Genomic DNA, 15,152 nt, shown 5'->3' on the forward strand with positions numbered 1-15,152 from the left:
TTGAAGCAGAATTAAACCAGAAAGAAATGGATCTACACAAACCTTAACATGCCCAGTCTACATTTAGGTAATATGGGACAAAGGCTGGAATTGATCTTGGAGGTCTTTTCCACCCTTAATGATCATTTATGGCTATATATGGAAGGCTTAGAAATGTATTTTCAAATGTTATTAAAGAGCAGCAGCCATAAAAAACACTTACAGGGTGTGATCTGCATGACACTGAAGTTCCTTCTGGATAAGACGGAGTAAGAGCTGCAAAAACAATCACAAAATCTCCTTTAGCATCATCCTTTAGATAAACAAGAAGCAGAATTATTCATTGTTATTTGGAGAGTTTCTCATTTGAAACATTACCCTGTAAATGCTGAATTTGGTTTAAAAAAAAAGAAGATTTACAGATGTTCAGTAATGTTTGGCAGAGGAACTTTCACAATAAGCAGGCAAGAGGAAAATAATTTCCTTTTTGCATCTGAGAGATCAATTTCTTTATAAAAACCACAATGGTTTTCTGGTTTTCCTTTACCAGCAAGTGTGTAAAGAAACCAGCAGAGGGACCCCGAGGCTTCAAGAAAACGTGTCTGAAAGAAATTGCAGCTGCTATTTGCAAAAACAACAGTGTGTGAAAAGCTTTATTCCCACAATTAGTCAAGGTGAGTGCAGACAGTCACCTTGGCTTGTCTGTGCAGCATCAGGGATTTCAAGTGCACTTGAAAAGGATTATTCAGATAATAGCAGGAAAGGGATTTTACAAATACAACATGATCGTTCTCATGTACATTAGAGATAGAATTGGAGCTTTCAGGGTTCCTCACTATTTCAGGTTATGTTATCCTCAGAATTTCACTATTGTAAATGTAAGTTTGCTCACTGCTGTAAGTATGAATACTTCAAGAAGTTAAATATTTTCAGAGGCACAGAAGTGGCCAGGAATGACAGAACTGAATGCCACATAAGAGGATAAAGCCCCCTCCAGGTATCCTTGCAGAAATAGCATTTGAACACAGGTATCCAAATGGTGCACTGCAAAACCCAGGAAAACAGAACAGTTATGCAAAAAAGGATTTACTGCAACTGCAGAGTCAAACCTCTCAAAACCAGAGCTTTGCAAAGATGTTTTAATTGATTCCTCAAAGAAATGTGGCTTTTTTTTTTTTCATTTTAATCAATAACTGCAAGAGAAAAACAATGAGAACTTTATCTAGGAAAAATACGACAACCTCCCAAGCCTCACTCTGCAGCATGAAATACCAAATATTGAAACAAGCTGCTGACCACCAGTGGCAACACACTTCAGCTATTAACTTATCTAATTTATTTATTTAATTTCCACAGAATTATTCATAAACATGAAAAAAATTACTTTTGAAGTTGGGGTTTAATTTGAATTTAGAAAAAAAAAAAAAAAAGCCTCAGTTGTAACCCAAAAGGCTTCCTGATTTTCTAGTGTCAGGAAGGGAATGGTCTGACACTCTCAGCTCCTCTGCAGGAAGCCAGAGCTCAGTGCTTTGGACCAAGCCAGCACCTGTGTGCTCTTCTCTTCTTTTCCCAAACATCTGCTCCTGGTTACTGTCAAAAGCCAGGATTGCCAGTTCTTCATCTAATTTAGTACAGCTGTCTCAGGGCCCATCTGGAAAATGTGCTGTATTAACTTTCAACAGCTTCATTATCAGGGTGATTTTGATGATGGAGCAATGTAGGAAAATGCTTTTTATGGCTTTGAGAAACTGGCTTTAAAGACAACAGAAGCGATTCTTCCGTGAGTGGAATCTGAAACAACTTCTAGGTCTAAATGTGAAGGCTTACTTGCAATTATGCCTGCTCCAAGCTGCTCAGCCAGCAATTAACAGCTGCCTATTTGCTCAGGAATTGAAGTTCATCAGAACTGATCTGCACTTCTGATTAAAATTAGATGAACATTTCAAAACAAGCAAATTTGCTGTTAGACTGAAAAATCTCCTACACCACTGGAAGTCTAATACAGCACAGGATATTGAAATGGCAAAAGGACAATTTGTATTTTGGGATAGTTTAACACAGAGGAAATACACATCAGCTAAAGTTTTATACTTACTAGCAAGGCACATGCATCTGCCACCATGAGCATGTAAAACACGTTGTTCCAACCAGAAGGGGAAATAAGGCCAGCCAGGAGAGGCCCCAAAGCTGCACCTGAAATACAATACTGGCATTATATTTTGGTATTTGTATTACATACTGTAGGGACTGTGCAGTGTAAGATTCACTGTACTGAAATGTAGTTATCCTGAATTAGAGTATCCATTTTTCCACCTAATTAACTCAGTATTACCTAATGGATTAAAAAGTCCCAGGAGGTACAAGAACATTACTGGTACAAATGGGAAGCTGGAAGACTTAGATGTGTGATAAACATCTGCCTTTGGTCAACAAAATGCTCATGCCAGTCTGAGCTGAATTTTACTCGGTTTTCCCTTCTATATTGAGGGCATAAATAAAATATCCCTGATCCCAGGACAGCCCAGTGCCATCTCCTTTTGCTGTCTGTGCCCAGTATCAGCTGATGCCTTGAGAGGCTGCCTGGAACAGAGGCTGGACAGTGTGAAAGGAATAAAGCAGGGATTTATGGAAAAGGCCTTCAAAGGATGCACCTTGGGCAGTACAAGAGCCTGGCCAGGGCTACACCCAAGATGGCCACGAGTTTTCACACTTTTATAAGTTTTGGTCCGTTTCCATGTGGGGTTAATTGTCCAATTACAGCTTCAGGTTATGCAATCCCATCCTCCCAGACTGCTCTCCTTAATTCCCTGTTGATTGCACTTTTTGGGCCTTTTGGGCCTTTTGTTGTTTGCACTTTTTGGGGCTGAAGCTGCAGTGGTGTCCCTGGTTCTGGGGCTGGAAAAGGATTGTTTTGTCTGACTGAACTGTGAGGAGAACTTGCTGACACTTTATATGAACTTCAGAGTTCTGCACTAATGCAGTACAGGATCTGGAAAATATGAAAGCTAAAACTTAAGGCATCACAGTGATCCCCTTCTGTGGTGGTGTCTGAGGGTCCCCAGGATGAGGGAAGAGATGAGAATCTTGACAGTATGTTTCAGATGGCTGATTTATTCTTTTATGATATTATATTATATTAAAAGAAAATGATACATTAAAACTACAGTAAAGAAAGAGAAAGGAGACATCAGAAGGCTAGCAAGGAATGATAATAAAATCTTGTGACTGACCAGGGTCTATACAGCTGGACCATGATCAGTCATCAAGTAAAAACAATTCACCAATGGAACCAATCAAAGATGCACCTGTTGGTAAGCAACCTCCAAACCACATTCCAGACATTCCAAGCCATCAGATAATCATTGTTTACATTTCTTTTCTGAGGCCTCTCATCTTCTCAGGAGAAAATTCCTGGCCAAGGTATTCTTCAGAAAATATGTCAGTGACACCCCCTTCCTCCCACCCTCAGCTGTGGGATCGCTGGAGGTTTCAGGGGAAGTTTGTGCTATTCCCCATTTCCAAAACTGCTCTGAATCCTGGCCAAATACGCCCTGAAGAGCCCAGATTTTTGCAAGTGCTTTGTTGTAACCTGTCAGAGCTGGGGCAGGTGGCCCTGGCTTACCCACAGATCCTGTCCCGTCGATGATCGCCGTCACCGTGGACAAGGCTCTTGCGTTCCCCTTCAGGCTTTTGTGGGTGCCCTGGAGGGACAGAGATGGTTCAGACCCACTCTGAGCTGAGCTCTGGTGACAGCACCCATCTCCCAGCCCTCCACATGGGCTCTGTGCTGGGGAGATGCCTCAAGGCCAAGGATGAAGTGGGCATTGCCTGGGGTCACCTCGGTCTTGCCAACACCTCCAGGCCAAGGACAGGGCTCCAGAGGATGCCTGGAGACTTCTGCCCTGCTCCTTGTGCTGTATTTAAAACATTCCTAAAAGTCCAAATAAGAGGAATTTTGCCTCTTGCTTGGTGCCCTGAAGAACCAACACATTACAAAACAAATTTCCAAAGTCTCCCTGCTGAGCCATGTTGGTGTTTTCACATGGCATCTGTGACTTGGCTGACCTGATCCTGCTGGAAGTGATGGCAGCTTAAGTACCTGGACTTTTTATTTTCACACGCCTTTACTTGTGTTAAGGTCTGTGCCAGATATAACTTTCTGATGGGAATTACATCACCAGCTCATGTCTCACACAGCTACAGCTCCTTCAATCATTTAAAAATGCAAAATACAAAAGGGGACAAGGCACGTGCACAGAGGCCAGGCTTTGCATGCAGCCTTCAGACTCAATCTGGGCTGTCACCCACAGTCTTGTGAGTGGTCAAGAATGATTTAGAAGCCTCTCACAAGCACGGCACTCACTCACACTAAAACACAAACTCTAAGTCCAATCTCAGTGGCTGAGTTCAGCACTGCCTTTTTCCAGCTTCTTACTCCTTTGCTTTGGGACAATGCAGCCCCTTCCCTGGTGACCCTGCAGAAGTCAAAGGGCTCTCTCTGGAGGACAAATGTCACAGGGAAAGCCAAACTCACCAAGTCAGCAGACACAGCAGTGGTGATCAGGGCATAAGGGCCATTCACCAGGGCACCACTGATAAGCAGCATCACTGTTCCAATTAAAAAAAAAAAAAGTGAGTTGTATTTGCAGGGAATGTCCTGACAAAGGGAGGAAATGATGAATCTGACTCCATGTTCTCAGAAGGCTCATTTATTACTTTATGATACTATATTATATTAAAGAATGCTACACTATACTGTAATAAAAAATACTGAAAGGATACTTACTGGATGCTAAAAAGATAATAATGAAAACTGGTGACTCTCTCCAGAGTCCTGACACAGCTTGGCCCTGACTGGCCAAAGAGTGAAAACAGCTCCCAGCAGAATGCAATGGAACAATCACCTGTGGGTGAACAATCTCCAAACACATTCCACATGAGCACAACACAGGAGAAGCAAATGAGATCAGAATTGTTTTCCTTTTCTCTGAGGCTTCTCAGTCTCCCAGGAGAAAAATCCTGGGCAAAGGGATTTTTCAGAGAATGGGAATGCCACAGAGTTGTATGAGAAACTGTTCACCAAAACAAGAGGAGACATCATAGCCCATGGCTCCCAAATGGTTTAGTCCTTCCCTGGCTCCCCTGACCCAATACAGAATTGGGAAAGGAAGAAAAGCAACCATTCCTCTCCCTGTTCAGTGCTCACTCCATGATGTGAATTCTCAAATGTACCAGAAGATGGGGCTGAGACAAAAGCACTTCCAGAGTATTTACTGATCCTGAGAGGTCACAGAAAAGGGAATATTTGACCAAACTGGCCATGAGGGCAGGGGTTGCTCACAAGATGCACCCACAAGTCCCTTCTCTCCTTGTAGAGCAGCAGAGGAAAGGGAAGGAGGCCTGCAGGCAGGTGAGACAGCACTGCCCCACTCCTGTTTCTGGTTTGAGGTAACACACAGAAAGCCACAGGTGAATTCTGCCTACTCAAGTGAAGTTAATGCTGCTGTCAAAAGTACTACAGGCAATATTTAAACATCTCTGACATCTGGCACAAGGGATGTAAAAAAGCCTGTGCTGACAAGCTCCAAGAAAACTGATGATAATAATTAGATGGGTTCTCTTGCCACTCCTTACTCATTTTCTACCTTCATACTTCAACATGTAAAAAGCCTACAAGACCAAATTTAAAAAACTGATTCCATACTTCCTCCTCTAAGGAAAAGATAAAATAGAAAACACAAAGGAAAAAGCATCAAAGCTCATAAATGCAAAGTTCATAGAAAGCCAGGTAGAATAATTTACAAATACTCACCTACAGTAGCCTCAAGGCCCATTTTACTGACTGCAGAGAACATGTACAGCTGGAAAGAGAATAAATAAGCACTCAGAATACCAACACATGGACTAATCCTGGGTTCCCCATTTGCCCCATGTTAACCACAAGACATCTTAATTGGTATTATATGAAAGCTTCATGTTTTACTAAACCCTTTCAGGACACAGTAGAATGACTGTTTGATTGGACACAGCAGGGAGATAAGGGGTAGGATCCCATTCCTCTATGTCCTTTAAAAAGGAAGGGCTGGGTTATGAGACCACTCAATTTTAAACTCTCCAACTGCAGCTTCAACACAGCACAGAATACAACTCATGAAAAACATCAAATAAAAATGTCTCATGTCCATCTTCTGGTTTTCAAACAGTTACAGCTCAGAAATTTTAACCTTTGAGCAGCTAAAATTCTGGCTAACAACCGAACATCAAATTTTACAAGACAGTGAAACTTCCCATATATTCTGTAACAAAAAAAAATTACATGAGACTTTTTTAGTAAACAAGCTTGCTAGCTTGTTTAGCCCCAATATCTACACTTGCTCAACTTTTCATGCCAGTTTTTAACCTGGCCTGGACTCTTTACATCCAGGCTGGGAGATGCTGCCTGCAGAACTGTCCAGGGAATGGTGTCACAGATGTGGGACAGGCTCTTACTGTGGGTGCTGCAAGCAGCAACATCATTCCACAGGTTGATGCTCTCTTCTCCAGCCTGTCTGAAATCAGACCTGCCAAGATCCCACCTGAAAGAACACACAGCTGTGAGGAAAACATTCAGGGTGTGTTTTGCACAAAAGACATCAGTTTAATTTAATGAAACAGAACCCAGTGGTTTTTGCTGCATAGTTACACAATTCACACAGCAACATCCTCATGAACCCAACCAGTTTTGACCTGAAGACAACAGAACCAGAACTTGCTCCTCCTCATTATTTATTCCAAATATCCAAGGCAAAAAGCCTTTTATCAGGTACCACATGGCCCTGCTGCTGGAGTTCTGGTATCCACTCACTGGTCTCACATTCAATAGAAAACTTGGTTCTCTGCAATGGGGGAAACAAACTAAACTGTCTGCATTGGCATAAAAATTTATTCAGTGGTCACCTTGAAAATTATACAGGAATAGCCTAGTCCTTATTATTATTATGATCTCCCAATTTTATCACATCCAGTTCTATAAGACATCAGGAAAAAAACAGACCAAAACACCTGTGGCCATTAACCACTAATCTTAAGTTAGATAGGCAAAAAGAAGTATTTTGATGGGTGGTGACCAAGACTCATAGGCCAGAGCTCATGGAGATAAAAGATTCTGTAATTTGTTTATTCTGATCTGTACTGGGCAGTAGCACTGGCTGTGAAGGTATTTTACTAGATTTTCACTTTTCAACACAACTCTCAGCTCAGTACCTTTACTGCTACTCTTCTTCAGTAGAAATAATGAATATGCACTATAAAATATGTAAGCTGTGTACACCAGAGCCTTTCCTGAACTGGTGTGGTCAGGAGTGAATAAAATTAAAACTTACCAAAGATCCCACCCACATCAAACAGTGTGGAAAGGTCCCCAGCTCTTTTGGCATCAAGATGCTCTGGTGAGAGAAGCAAAACATTTGTCTGATTTCAGGATTATAAAACATGGAAATCTCAGCAGTCTTGTAATGCCAGGACAAAGGCATCTTACAGCAGAATTCTTCGTTCAGATAATCCTCAGTAAGATGACATTGTGTAAATTAAATAAAAACAAAAGTAGGTATTCAGCAATACAGACTTTTGCAATTATTCTCACTGGAAGAGACATTTTACTACTTTTATAACCAGAGAATTACAGAATGCTCTGGGTTGAAAGGGACCTTCAAAGGTTATTCAGTCCAACCCCTCTGCTCCAAGAAGGGACATCTTCAGTGAGATCAGAGCTCAGAGCTCCACCCAGCCTGAGCTGGAATGTTCCAGGGATGGGGCATCCACAGGTTCTATGGGCAGCCTGTTGCAGCATTTCACCACCCTCACTGCAAAAGATTTCTTCTTTATAGCTACTCTAAATCTACCCTCTTTTAGTCTAAAATCATTACCCCTTCTTCAATCAAACAGACCTTGCTAAATAGTTGGTCCATCTTGCACTCTAAAAGTATAAAAAAAAAAATCAAACCAGCAGTACTGAACAGAAAAAGGAACTCATTTACACTATTTTGTGTCTGTTTTAACAGGACACTTCAATCTCGAAAAATATTGTTAGAAAGTAAAACTTTTCATTTGTTTGCAAGAGCCAAAGAGACAGCATTTATGCTTGGAATTACTGAAGATAAGCCAGATACTTCTGTTTGTTTTGAAAATGCCCTCTCACAGAACTGAATTCATAAACCTGCTTGGTGACTTACAACTCCCCTGCTACTGCAGCACAGAAAGCCTCTTTCAGAAGCAGTAATGTTTATTTGCTTATTTATTCCAAGCTCCTATGTGCAGAGACTCTGCAGCCATAATTCAGTACCCCTTTCCTGTAATACTCACCCACATTTGTGATGTAGAGGGGAAGCCAGAAGAGGAAAGTGTAGCTCACCAGCTTTGCAAACAGGAGACAAAGGGAGAACTCCACAACTCCCTGAGAGAACAATGAAAACAATTAGTGTCTTAGATCTATTTGCTTCCACAGACCATTATGAAAATGGTTTCTAGGAAGCATTTAGGCTTTTCTTTTTCTCTCATGAATTCCCAAGAAGCATTTTTCCCCTGAGAGCACAAAGCTTGCACTCTGAGCAGACTCAGGTATTTTACTTACATGCTTCCTTTCAATTGTACTGAACTGCCTGAAGAGAGAGCACTAAAATGGTACTGAATAACCTGAGCAGAGAACACAGAAATGAATGGGAAGGGTTTTACACTGTTTGGGAACACCTGCATCACTTATTTCCTTTAAGTAAAGTTGTTATACAGCATTATAGCAGGTTTGGAGTGTGTTCCAGAGAAACTGGCATCTTTTTGTGCTCTTTATCTCCTTCTTCAGATGGGTTCAAGATTCCTCCCTTATTGCTCAGCTCTGGAAAAAGCCAGTAAACCAGTGTGACACAACTCAGATCAGAATGTGGTAAGAGCACATCACAGACTGGGCAATGACCTGTTAAAGCTTTAACTTGCTCCATCCTCTTTCCTGCTGAGCACATAAAAGTGCATTTACTGCACAGAGCTGCAACTAAACTGCAAATTACCCCATCTTCATTCCCTTCACCATCTGATAACTTCTTGTTTGAAAGCAGGTTTCTTAAATCCCTGGTATGCAGGGCTGCAGTTACCCTGAGGAACAGCAAACACACTCTACGTGCAGCTGGGACCCTTCCCAACACCAGGCAGGACAAATCCCACAGGGTTTCAGAGATCCCAGGTGGCAGCAGCAGCAGCAATTTGTCACCCTCTACTTCCACCCTGCTACAGGAAAAACAGCAGAGGACCAGACTGAACAAGAGAAGATGCAGGAATTCAGTGGCTGGGTGCAGGATCTTTTTTTTACTCTACATGTGGTCCAAATCAATCTGCAAATTATCCTAATTCTGCATTCAGGTTGAGAGGAAAATCAAAAATGACATGTTCTGACCTTGAGGAAACTTCCTTTCCTTTACCAGCAGTCCAAATGTTTGGGCTGCCTGAAACTTCTCAGACAAGACATTTTAAGATAAAAGCTTTTTAAAGCAATGCTGAGGAATGTAAAAAGGGAGCCATAGAAGGAAGTTCTGACACACAGAAGTGCTTATAGATTCAGTTTGTTTTTCCACCTTAACAACTACATGTCATTAAGTTCAGTCAACTTCTAGAACAGACTTTAGGACAGAAAAAACTATTTCAGCCAGAAGGGACCTACAGCAACCACCCTATCCCACTGCTGGACTCCTTCAGGGCTGGCACAAGTTGAAGCATGCTGATAAGGTCATTATCCAAATGCCCCTTGAACATTATCAGAGAGAGATCAGCAGCTCTCCCTCCCCTCCTCAGGAAGCAGTGAGGTGCCCTCTCAGCCTCCTTTCCTCCAAATTATCCAAGCCCAAAGTCCCCTGCATTTCAAGACTGTGAAATGAAGTTAATACCCACTACTGTCCTGTCACTGACATATTTTCTGAAAAATTCCTTTGCCAGGATCTTTCCTCCTGAGAAGCTGGGAAGCTTCAGCTTCTCCAGGTTTTGCTACTTTGGAATGTGATTTGGAGAACTGTTTACCCAGCATGTGAATTGTTTTATTTAATGACCAATCACAGCCAGCTGTGTCAAGGCTGTGAGCAGTCACAGGTTTTTATTATTCATTCCTTTCCAACTCTCTGATATCTCCTTTCTCTTCCTTTAGTATAGTTTTAGTAAATAATTTTCTTTTAATATAATATAGATCATAAAATAATAAATCAGCCTTCTGAAAGGAGGAGTAAAGGTTCTCATCTCTTCCCTCATCCTGGGGACCCTCAAACACCACCACACTGTCCCACCTAGAACTTCATGGAAACATGAGTTTTGAGGCAAAACTCCATTCTGAAGAGGAGCAGCACAGGCACTCACAGGTATCCTCAGGGCCCCAAGGAAGCTGATGGCTGATGTCCCATGCCTTCCTTCCCCAGTGGCCAGGGTGCAGTTCTCACTGTCAGTGAGTAAATGCTGCATCTCTGCATCCTGCAACGTCCCCCAGCAACAGGTAAGAGAGAGAAGAGAACAAAAACACAAAGCACACATGAAGAAATCAAACAGCTCCCAATAATTTTTAAAAACAAATACCTAATTTGTCAGAGGAAGTGACAGCTTTTAAAAATGTCTTGGTGTGGACAGCCAGAATACACAGAGAGAGCAGAGACTATATTTAGAGTATCAGGTGGTATCTGTCAGTGTGCATACAGTCCATAACAGAATCAAGAGCACTTCAAGTCAGAACACTTTCTGTTCTATTGAAGAACAATTTCAAGTTGCAAAACCCCCACATATTAAGAATACATTCCATGGAATAAAACAATTTCCAATTTTCCCTCTCCCCACCACATAAATGTGGTCCAATTAAAGCTGACAAGCTACTTATCCTACAACATTGTGCACAAGAAATTTCTGCAAGGACACGTCTGTATAAAATCATGTCTTATCTTCTTTCTGTACAAATACTAAGCCAGTTTTTCAGGCTCTGCAACATCATCTTACTGACTGACCTAAGCACAGACCATCTTTCCACATGAATTATGGACAGGGAGTGCTTTATGTTAAACAACCACTTTTTTTTTGTTTTGTTTTGTTTTGTTTTTTTTTTTTTTTTTTTGTTTTTGTTTTTTTTCAATCTTTTCCATTTGAGCACTGCAATCCCTAAAATATAAAAGCCTGGAGTTCACCAGCATTGCCCAAGTTGTGAATTCTGAGTTCTTTTCTAGTACTAAGAAGGATTTTATTCCAAGAATTCCACTGGCTGCTAAGAATACTTGTGGAGCAAGTTACCACTGCACAAGAACAAGCCATCCCAGTGTAGCCAGGAGGGTTGATGTTATTCTTAATCCTCTACCAGACTGAAGTGAACTCAGAATAGAACTGAAAATTTACATCTTACAGCTGTACACAGAGAAAAAAAAAAAACAGGCATAAATAGACCTCAGTACTTCTTTTCCAACTTGGAAAAAGGATGGGAGGCAGCTATCCTCCCTTTCACCTGCTTGCTGAGAGGCTTTACCAAGCTGTGCACTTCTCCTATTTATGTATTCCACACACTGTCTTCCTTCTCCTAATTCTTCAGCATCTGAGCAAAGCCTCAGTGAAGAACTAAGCCTCAAATACATATTTGACTGTAGGCTAGAAAGGATATAACAGCAGGCTGTTCCATTTCCAGTGCTTATTGCAGAGATGAAAACTTGGATTAATATTTACTAAGCTGATGGGGGAAGAAAAAAAAACGTAAGTGCTGGAAAAATTCAATTCTGCTATTTTACATTCAGTGATTCTAAAAAAATTCTGTTTTTAAATAACATGATTTAGGAGAGGGCACCAGGGAACCATCTGGACACCTGAGCCCAGACACTCAGCACAGTTTTAGAAGCTGCCATGCAGCATCCAAATTTTAGACTTGATTGTTAGATGGGATTCAGGACTTAAAGGAGTCCAGTGTCTGGGCTCAGGAGATAAAGCATTAACCAGAAGACAAAAAACCATCCAGAGACCTTTGACATGGCCCTGCAGACCTATGCCATGGCCCAGGAGTCACTCCATCATCATAAAAACATTTCTCTTCTGAATTACTGGAGCAACTTCAAAACTTGAACTATTTTAACAGCACCAATTCAAACCATAAGTTATTAAAAATTTTTAAAATATGAGAGAGAGAGAAGAAAAAGAAAGGAAAAAAGAAGGGTTTAAGCAGTGAAGCTCCCCACTGGATTCTAGATGGTGTCTGAGCATCTCCTGCACAATCAGCACAGCAAACCCAGCCAGCACTGTCTGAGGCAATGCTGCTGATTTCTCAGACAAGCAGCTCTCAATCTGCTTTAGAAGAGTGGGTAAATATTGCAGCAGAGGTGACCAAAGTCCAAATAACTTATTTAAACTCATGCTGGAAACTTTTGTTGATAATTTGGGGGGTTTTATGCTGCACAGAGCTAAAGGATAAATAAACTCAGCAGTTTGTGCTTGGCAGAGATGACTTGTACAGCCTTGCCAGCTTGTCTAGAGCATGATTAGGCATATGGCATGCTCTTGATCTCTGGGGAAGGATTCATTATCCCACAATTTTGGGTCATTTTTAAGAGGCCAACCTAACACAAGCAGCAATGAAGGCACAGAGGTAATTCAGGTCATGCAGCCAAAACCACATTCTGCTTTCAGTCACTGCAGACCCTGAGTATTTGCTTCCTTTTTACAGTAATTGCAGAGGTCAATGAAAACCCAGTAAAAGCTGCCATTCCAGTGTGCTTGGAGACCAAGCCATAAATGCAAAACATCTGCTGTTTGTAGAGGCTCAAAAGCTGCCTGTGAAAATCAGCTCCAAATAAGTGCACCACAACCCTGTGAAAAGGGGAAGATGTTCAGCTTGGCTCTGACAGGAACAACTTGTTCTTCTGTCACTGGCAGAAAATCAGGAAGCCCCAAAAAGCAACAAAGAAGGGGATTTAATGATTTTATTATTTTTAAACCTTGTTGAGACTGTATTACAAACACACCCCAGCTGGTAGGGAGGAGAAAAGGGGGGATATTCCAAGGACTGCCAGCAGTTCCCCCAGCTCATTGTCTGTGCTGTCCCTCTGTCCTGCTCCCAAGGGACACCAGTCAGGGGGACAGGGGTACAGTTTCCTCACCCTTGGCTAGGCAGACCCTTCACAGAGTGGCAGTAGCAGAGTTAGAAAGGAAATCTCTGCCTACTATTTGCTGATTTCTGTGGTTTTTGGCTCTGTCATCATAACTTAGAATCATAGATTGGTTGGGGTTGGAAAGGACTTGAGGATCATCCAATTCCAACCCTCTTCCACATTCCCAGGTTGCTCCAAGCCCCATCCAGCCTGGCTTTGGACACTTCCAGGGATGGGACAGTCACAGTTTCTCTGGGTCACTTGTCCCAGTGCCTCACCACCCTTTCTTTCATACATTTAAAGAATTTCTTCAGTAAATTCCATCCTGTCTAAAGACACCTGCAGATATTCTTGCATCTCCCCTTACCTTCCAGGTTGTGAAACAGCACTGACAAATGGTTTCTGGGCTGGATTCTGTTGTTGGGCAGCTCAAAACCAAAATAATAAACTCAGTACAGAGGGGCTTTAAGCTGTATTGAAGTGTTTCCTCAGCAAAAATTTCAAAACTTTTTTTACCAACACTGATTATTCCAGCCTGTGAATGCTCATTATTATTCTATGGGCAAAGGATAACGAGAACAGGAAGTTTCTATTTTCCTGGAAAAGTGTGAAAGAAGTTTAAAAAAAGTTATCCTCTCAGGATACAATGTGCCAAGTGTACTGAATACAGACACAAAATTTCAAATGGAAATTTTCAGTTCATGTCCATCACAAGATAAAATGGTATTTTGCCCACAAAATGGGCAAGTCCAGAATTCATCTTCTAGTGAGAAATAGCAGTCCTTATGGTTATGAGTTTTAAGCAAGACTTTTGTGAATAATTGTGTATATTTAGAACTCTCCATTTCCACATATAATCTTGTTAAGTACAGACAGCTTTTGAAAGGAAAAGGGAGAGAAGTGAGACTGCAAGGATGGGACACAATATACATAATTTAAATATTTCAAGTGGGCTGCCTTTACAACATTTTGCAGTGCATTATTTTTGATGGAATTGTGTCAAGATCACAAAATAAAAAAAGACCAATTGAGCAAGCAGTGCCATCTCCAACAGCTCAGTTTGCATTATTTATGGCAGCTAATGCTTAGTTCCCTCCTCTGAAGTTACATTCGTGTGTGAAGATGGAAGTAGATTTCAGCATCATAAAAAGAGGAATAATCTTTACAAACAGTAAATATTTCATGTGAGCCTTAAGAAGTCTTCTATGCTATTTTACAGCAATATTTTGTTTTTTACCTGAGGTTTGCCATTTTCCTTAGCATTTAAGGTTGGCATCTGGATTCTGCACCGAGAGGCACCGTTCAGGAAGGTTTTAGAACTCTAAAAAAAGAAAACAAAAAAACTCAATTTTTTCTGCTTTTTTTTCCTTTTTTTTTAGGATTACATTAGTGTCAACCATCTGTCCAGAAAAAGTTTTTGTGCATTGTAACAAACATAAACTGGAGCATCTTTAATTTGATGACTTTGTGTTTTGAGATTTTCAAGTTCTTATACAGACCTATGGCAATGGACATAAAATGCACTCACAAATGGATCTGAAGGCTTATTCCACACTGGTTTTACACAGAGGAAGCTGAATTCAGAGCACTGTCATGCCCCTCTCAACATCTTTAGCTGCTTTTTCCTCTACTGAACTTACTGACATTGCACACTCAGTTTTTGCTTTAAGCAGATAATTCCAACAGCAACTACAGGAGTTGATTTGCTTAATGAAGATCTTGATTTTTCACTTTCCTAATCCCTTTAAGAGAAAAGTTCATCCCTTTAGCTTATATTCAGTAAAAAAACCAGTAAGACTAAATTCTTTTAGCCCATAAATTCTTGTGTTCTTGTGGACAGGAGTATTGATGAGGAGTCTGAGCACCTCCAGCAAGTTCCAGAAGAAAAAATGAGACAAAAATCTACATTTTAGGCACCAGATGGACTTGCTTTTTATCCTCACTTATTAACAAGTACATTCCTGTGTCAGTTCACACCAAAATTCACTGGAAAACACCATTCTGAGATCTTTAGTCTAAATAGATTTACCAGGGACATTCAGATTTGCCTGCTGAATTAAA

General features: G+C 41.1%; 1 protein-coding gene across 5 annotated transcripts in view; it reads right to left on the reverse strand.

Moving 5' to 3' along the window:
* SLC37A1 (solute carrier family 37 member 1) overlaps positions 1 to 15,152 on the reverse strand; it is a 36,533-nt gene that overhangs the window by 2,995 nt on the left and 18,386 nt on the right. For all 5 annotated transcript variants that reach the window (XM_030234284.2, XM_030234283.2, XM_030234285.2 and 2 more), the window contains exons 11-20: positions 14,329 to 14,412; positions 10,345 to 10,455; positions 8,320 to 8,410; positions 7,341 to 7,403; positions 6,469 to 6,554; positions 5,792 to 5,840; positions 4,514 to 4,587; positions 3,602 to 3,680; positions 2,075 to 2,172; positions 203 to 255 (exon numbers count right to left, since the gene is read on the reverse strand). In XM_030234284.2, coding sequence (XP_030090144.2) covers positions 203 to 255; positions 2,075 to 2,172; positions 3,602 to 3,680; positions 4,514 to 4,587; positions 5,792 to 5,840; positions 6,469 to 6,554; positions 7,341 to 7,403; positions 8,320 to 8,410; positions 10,345 to 10,455; positions 14,329 to 14,412 — 788 coding nt within the window. The remainder of the gene's footprint in view (positions 1 to 202; positions 256 to 2,074; positions 2,173 to 3,601; positions 3,681 to 4,513; positions 4,588 to 5,791; positions 5,841 to 6,468; positions 6,555 to 7,340; positions 7,404 to 8,319; positions 8,411 to 10,344; positions 10,456 to 14,328; positions 14,413 to 15,152) is intronic.

Source organism: Serinus canaria, chromosome 1, assembly GCF_022539315.1.
Source record: "Serinus canaria isolate serCan28SL12 chromosome 1, serCan2020, whole genome shotgun sequence".
Classification (NCBI taxonomy): Eukaryota; Metazoa; Chordata; class Aves; order Passeriformes; family Fringillidae; genus Serinus; species Serinus canaria.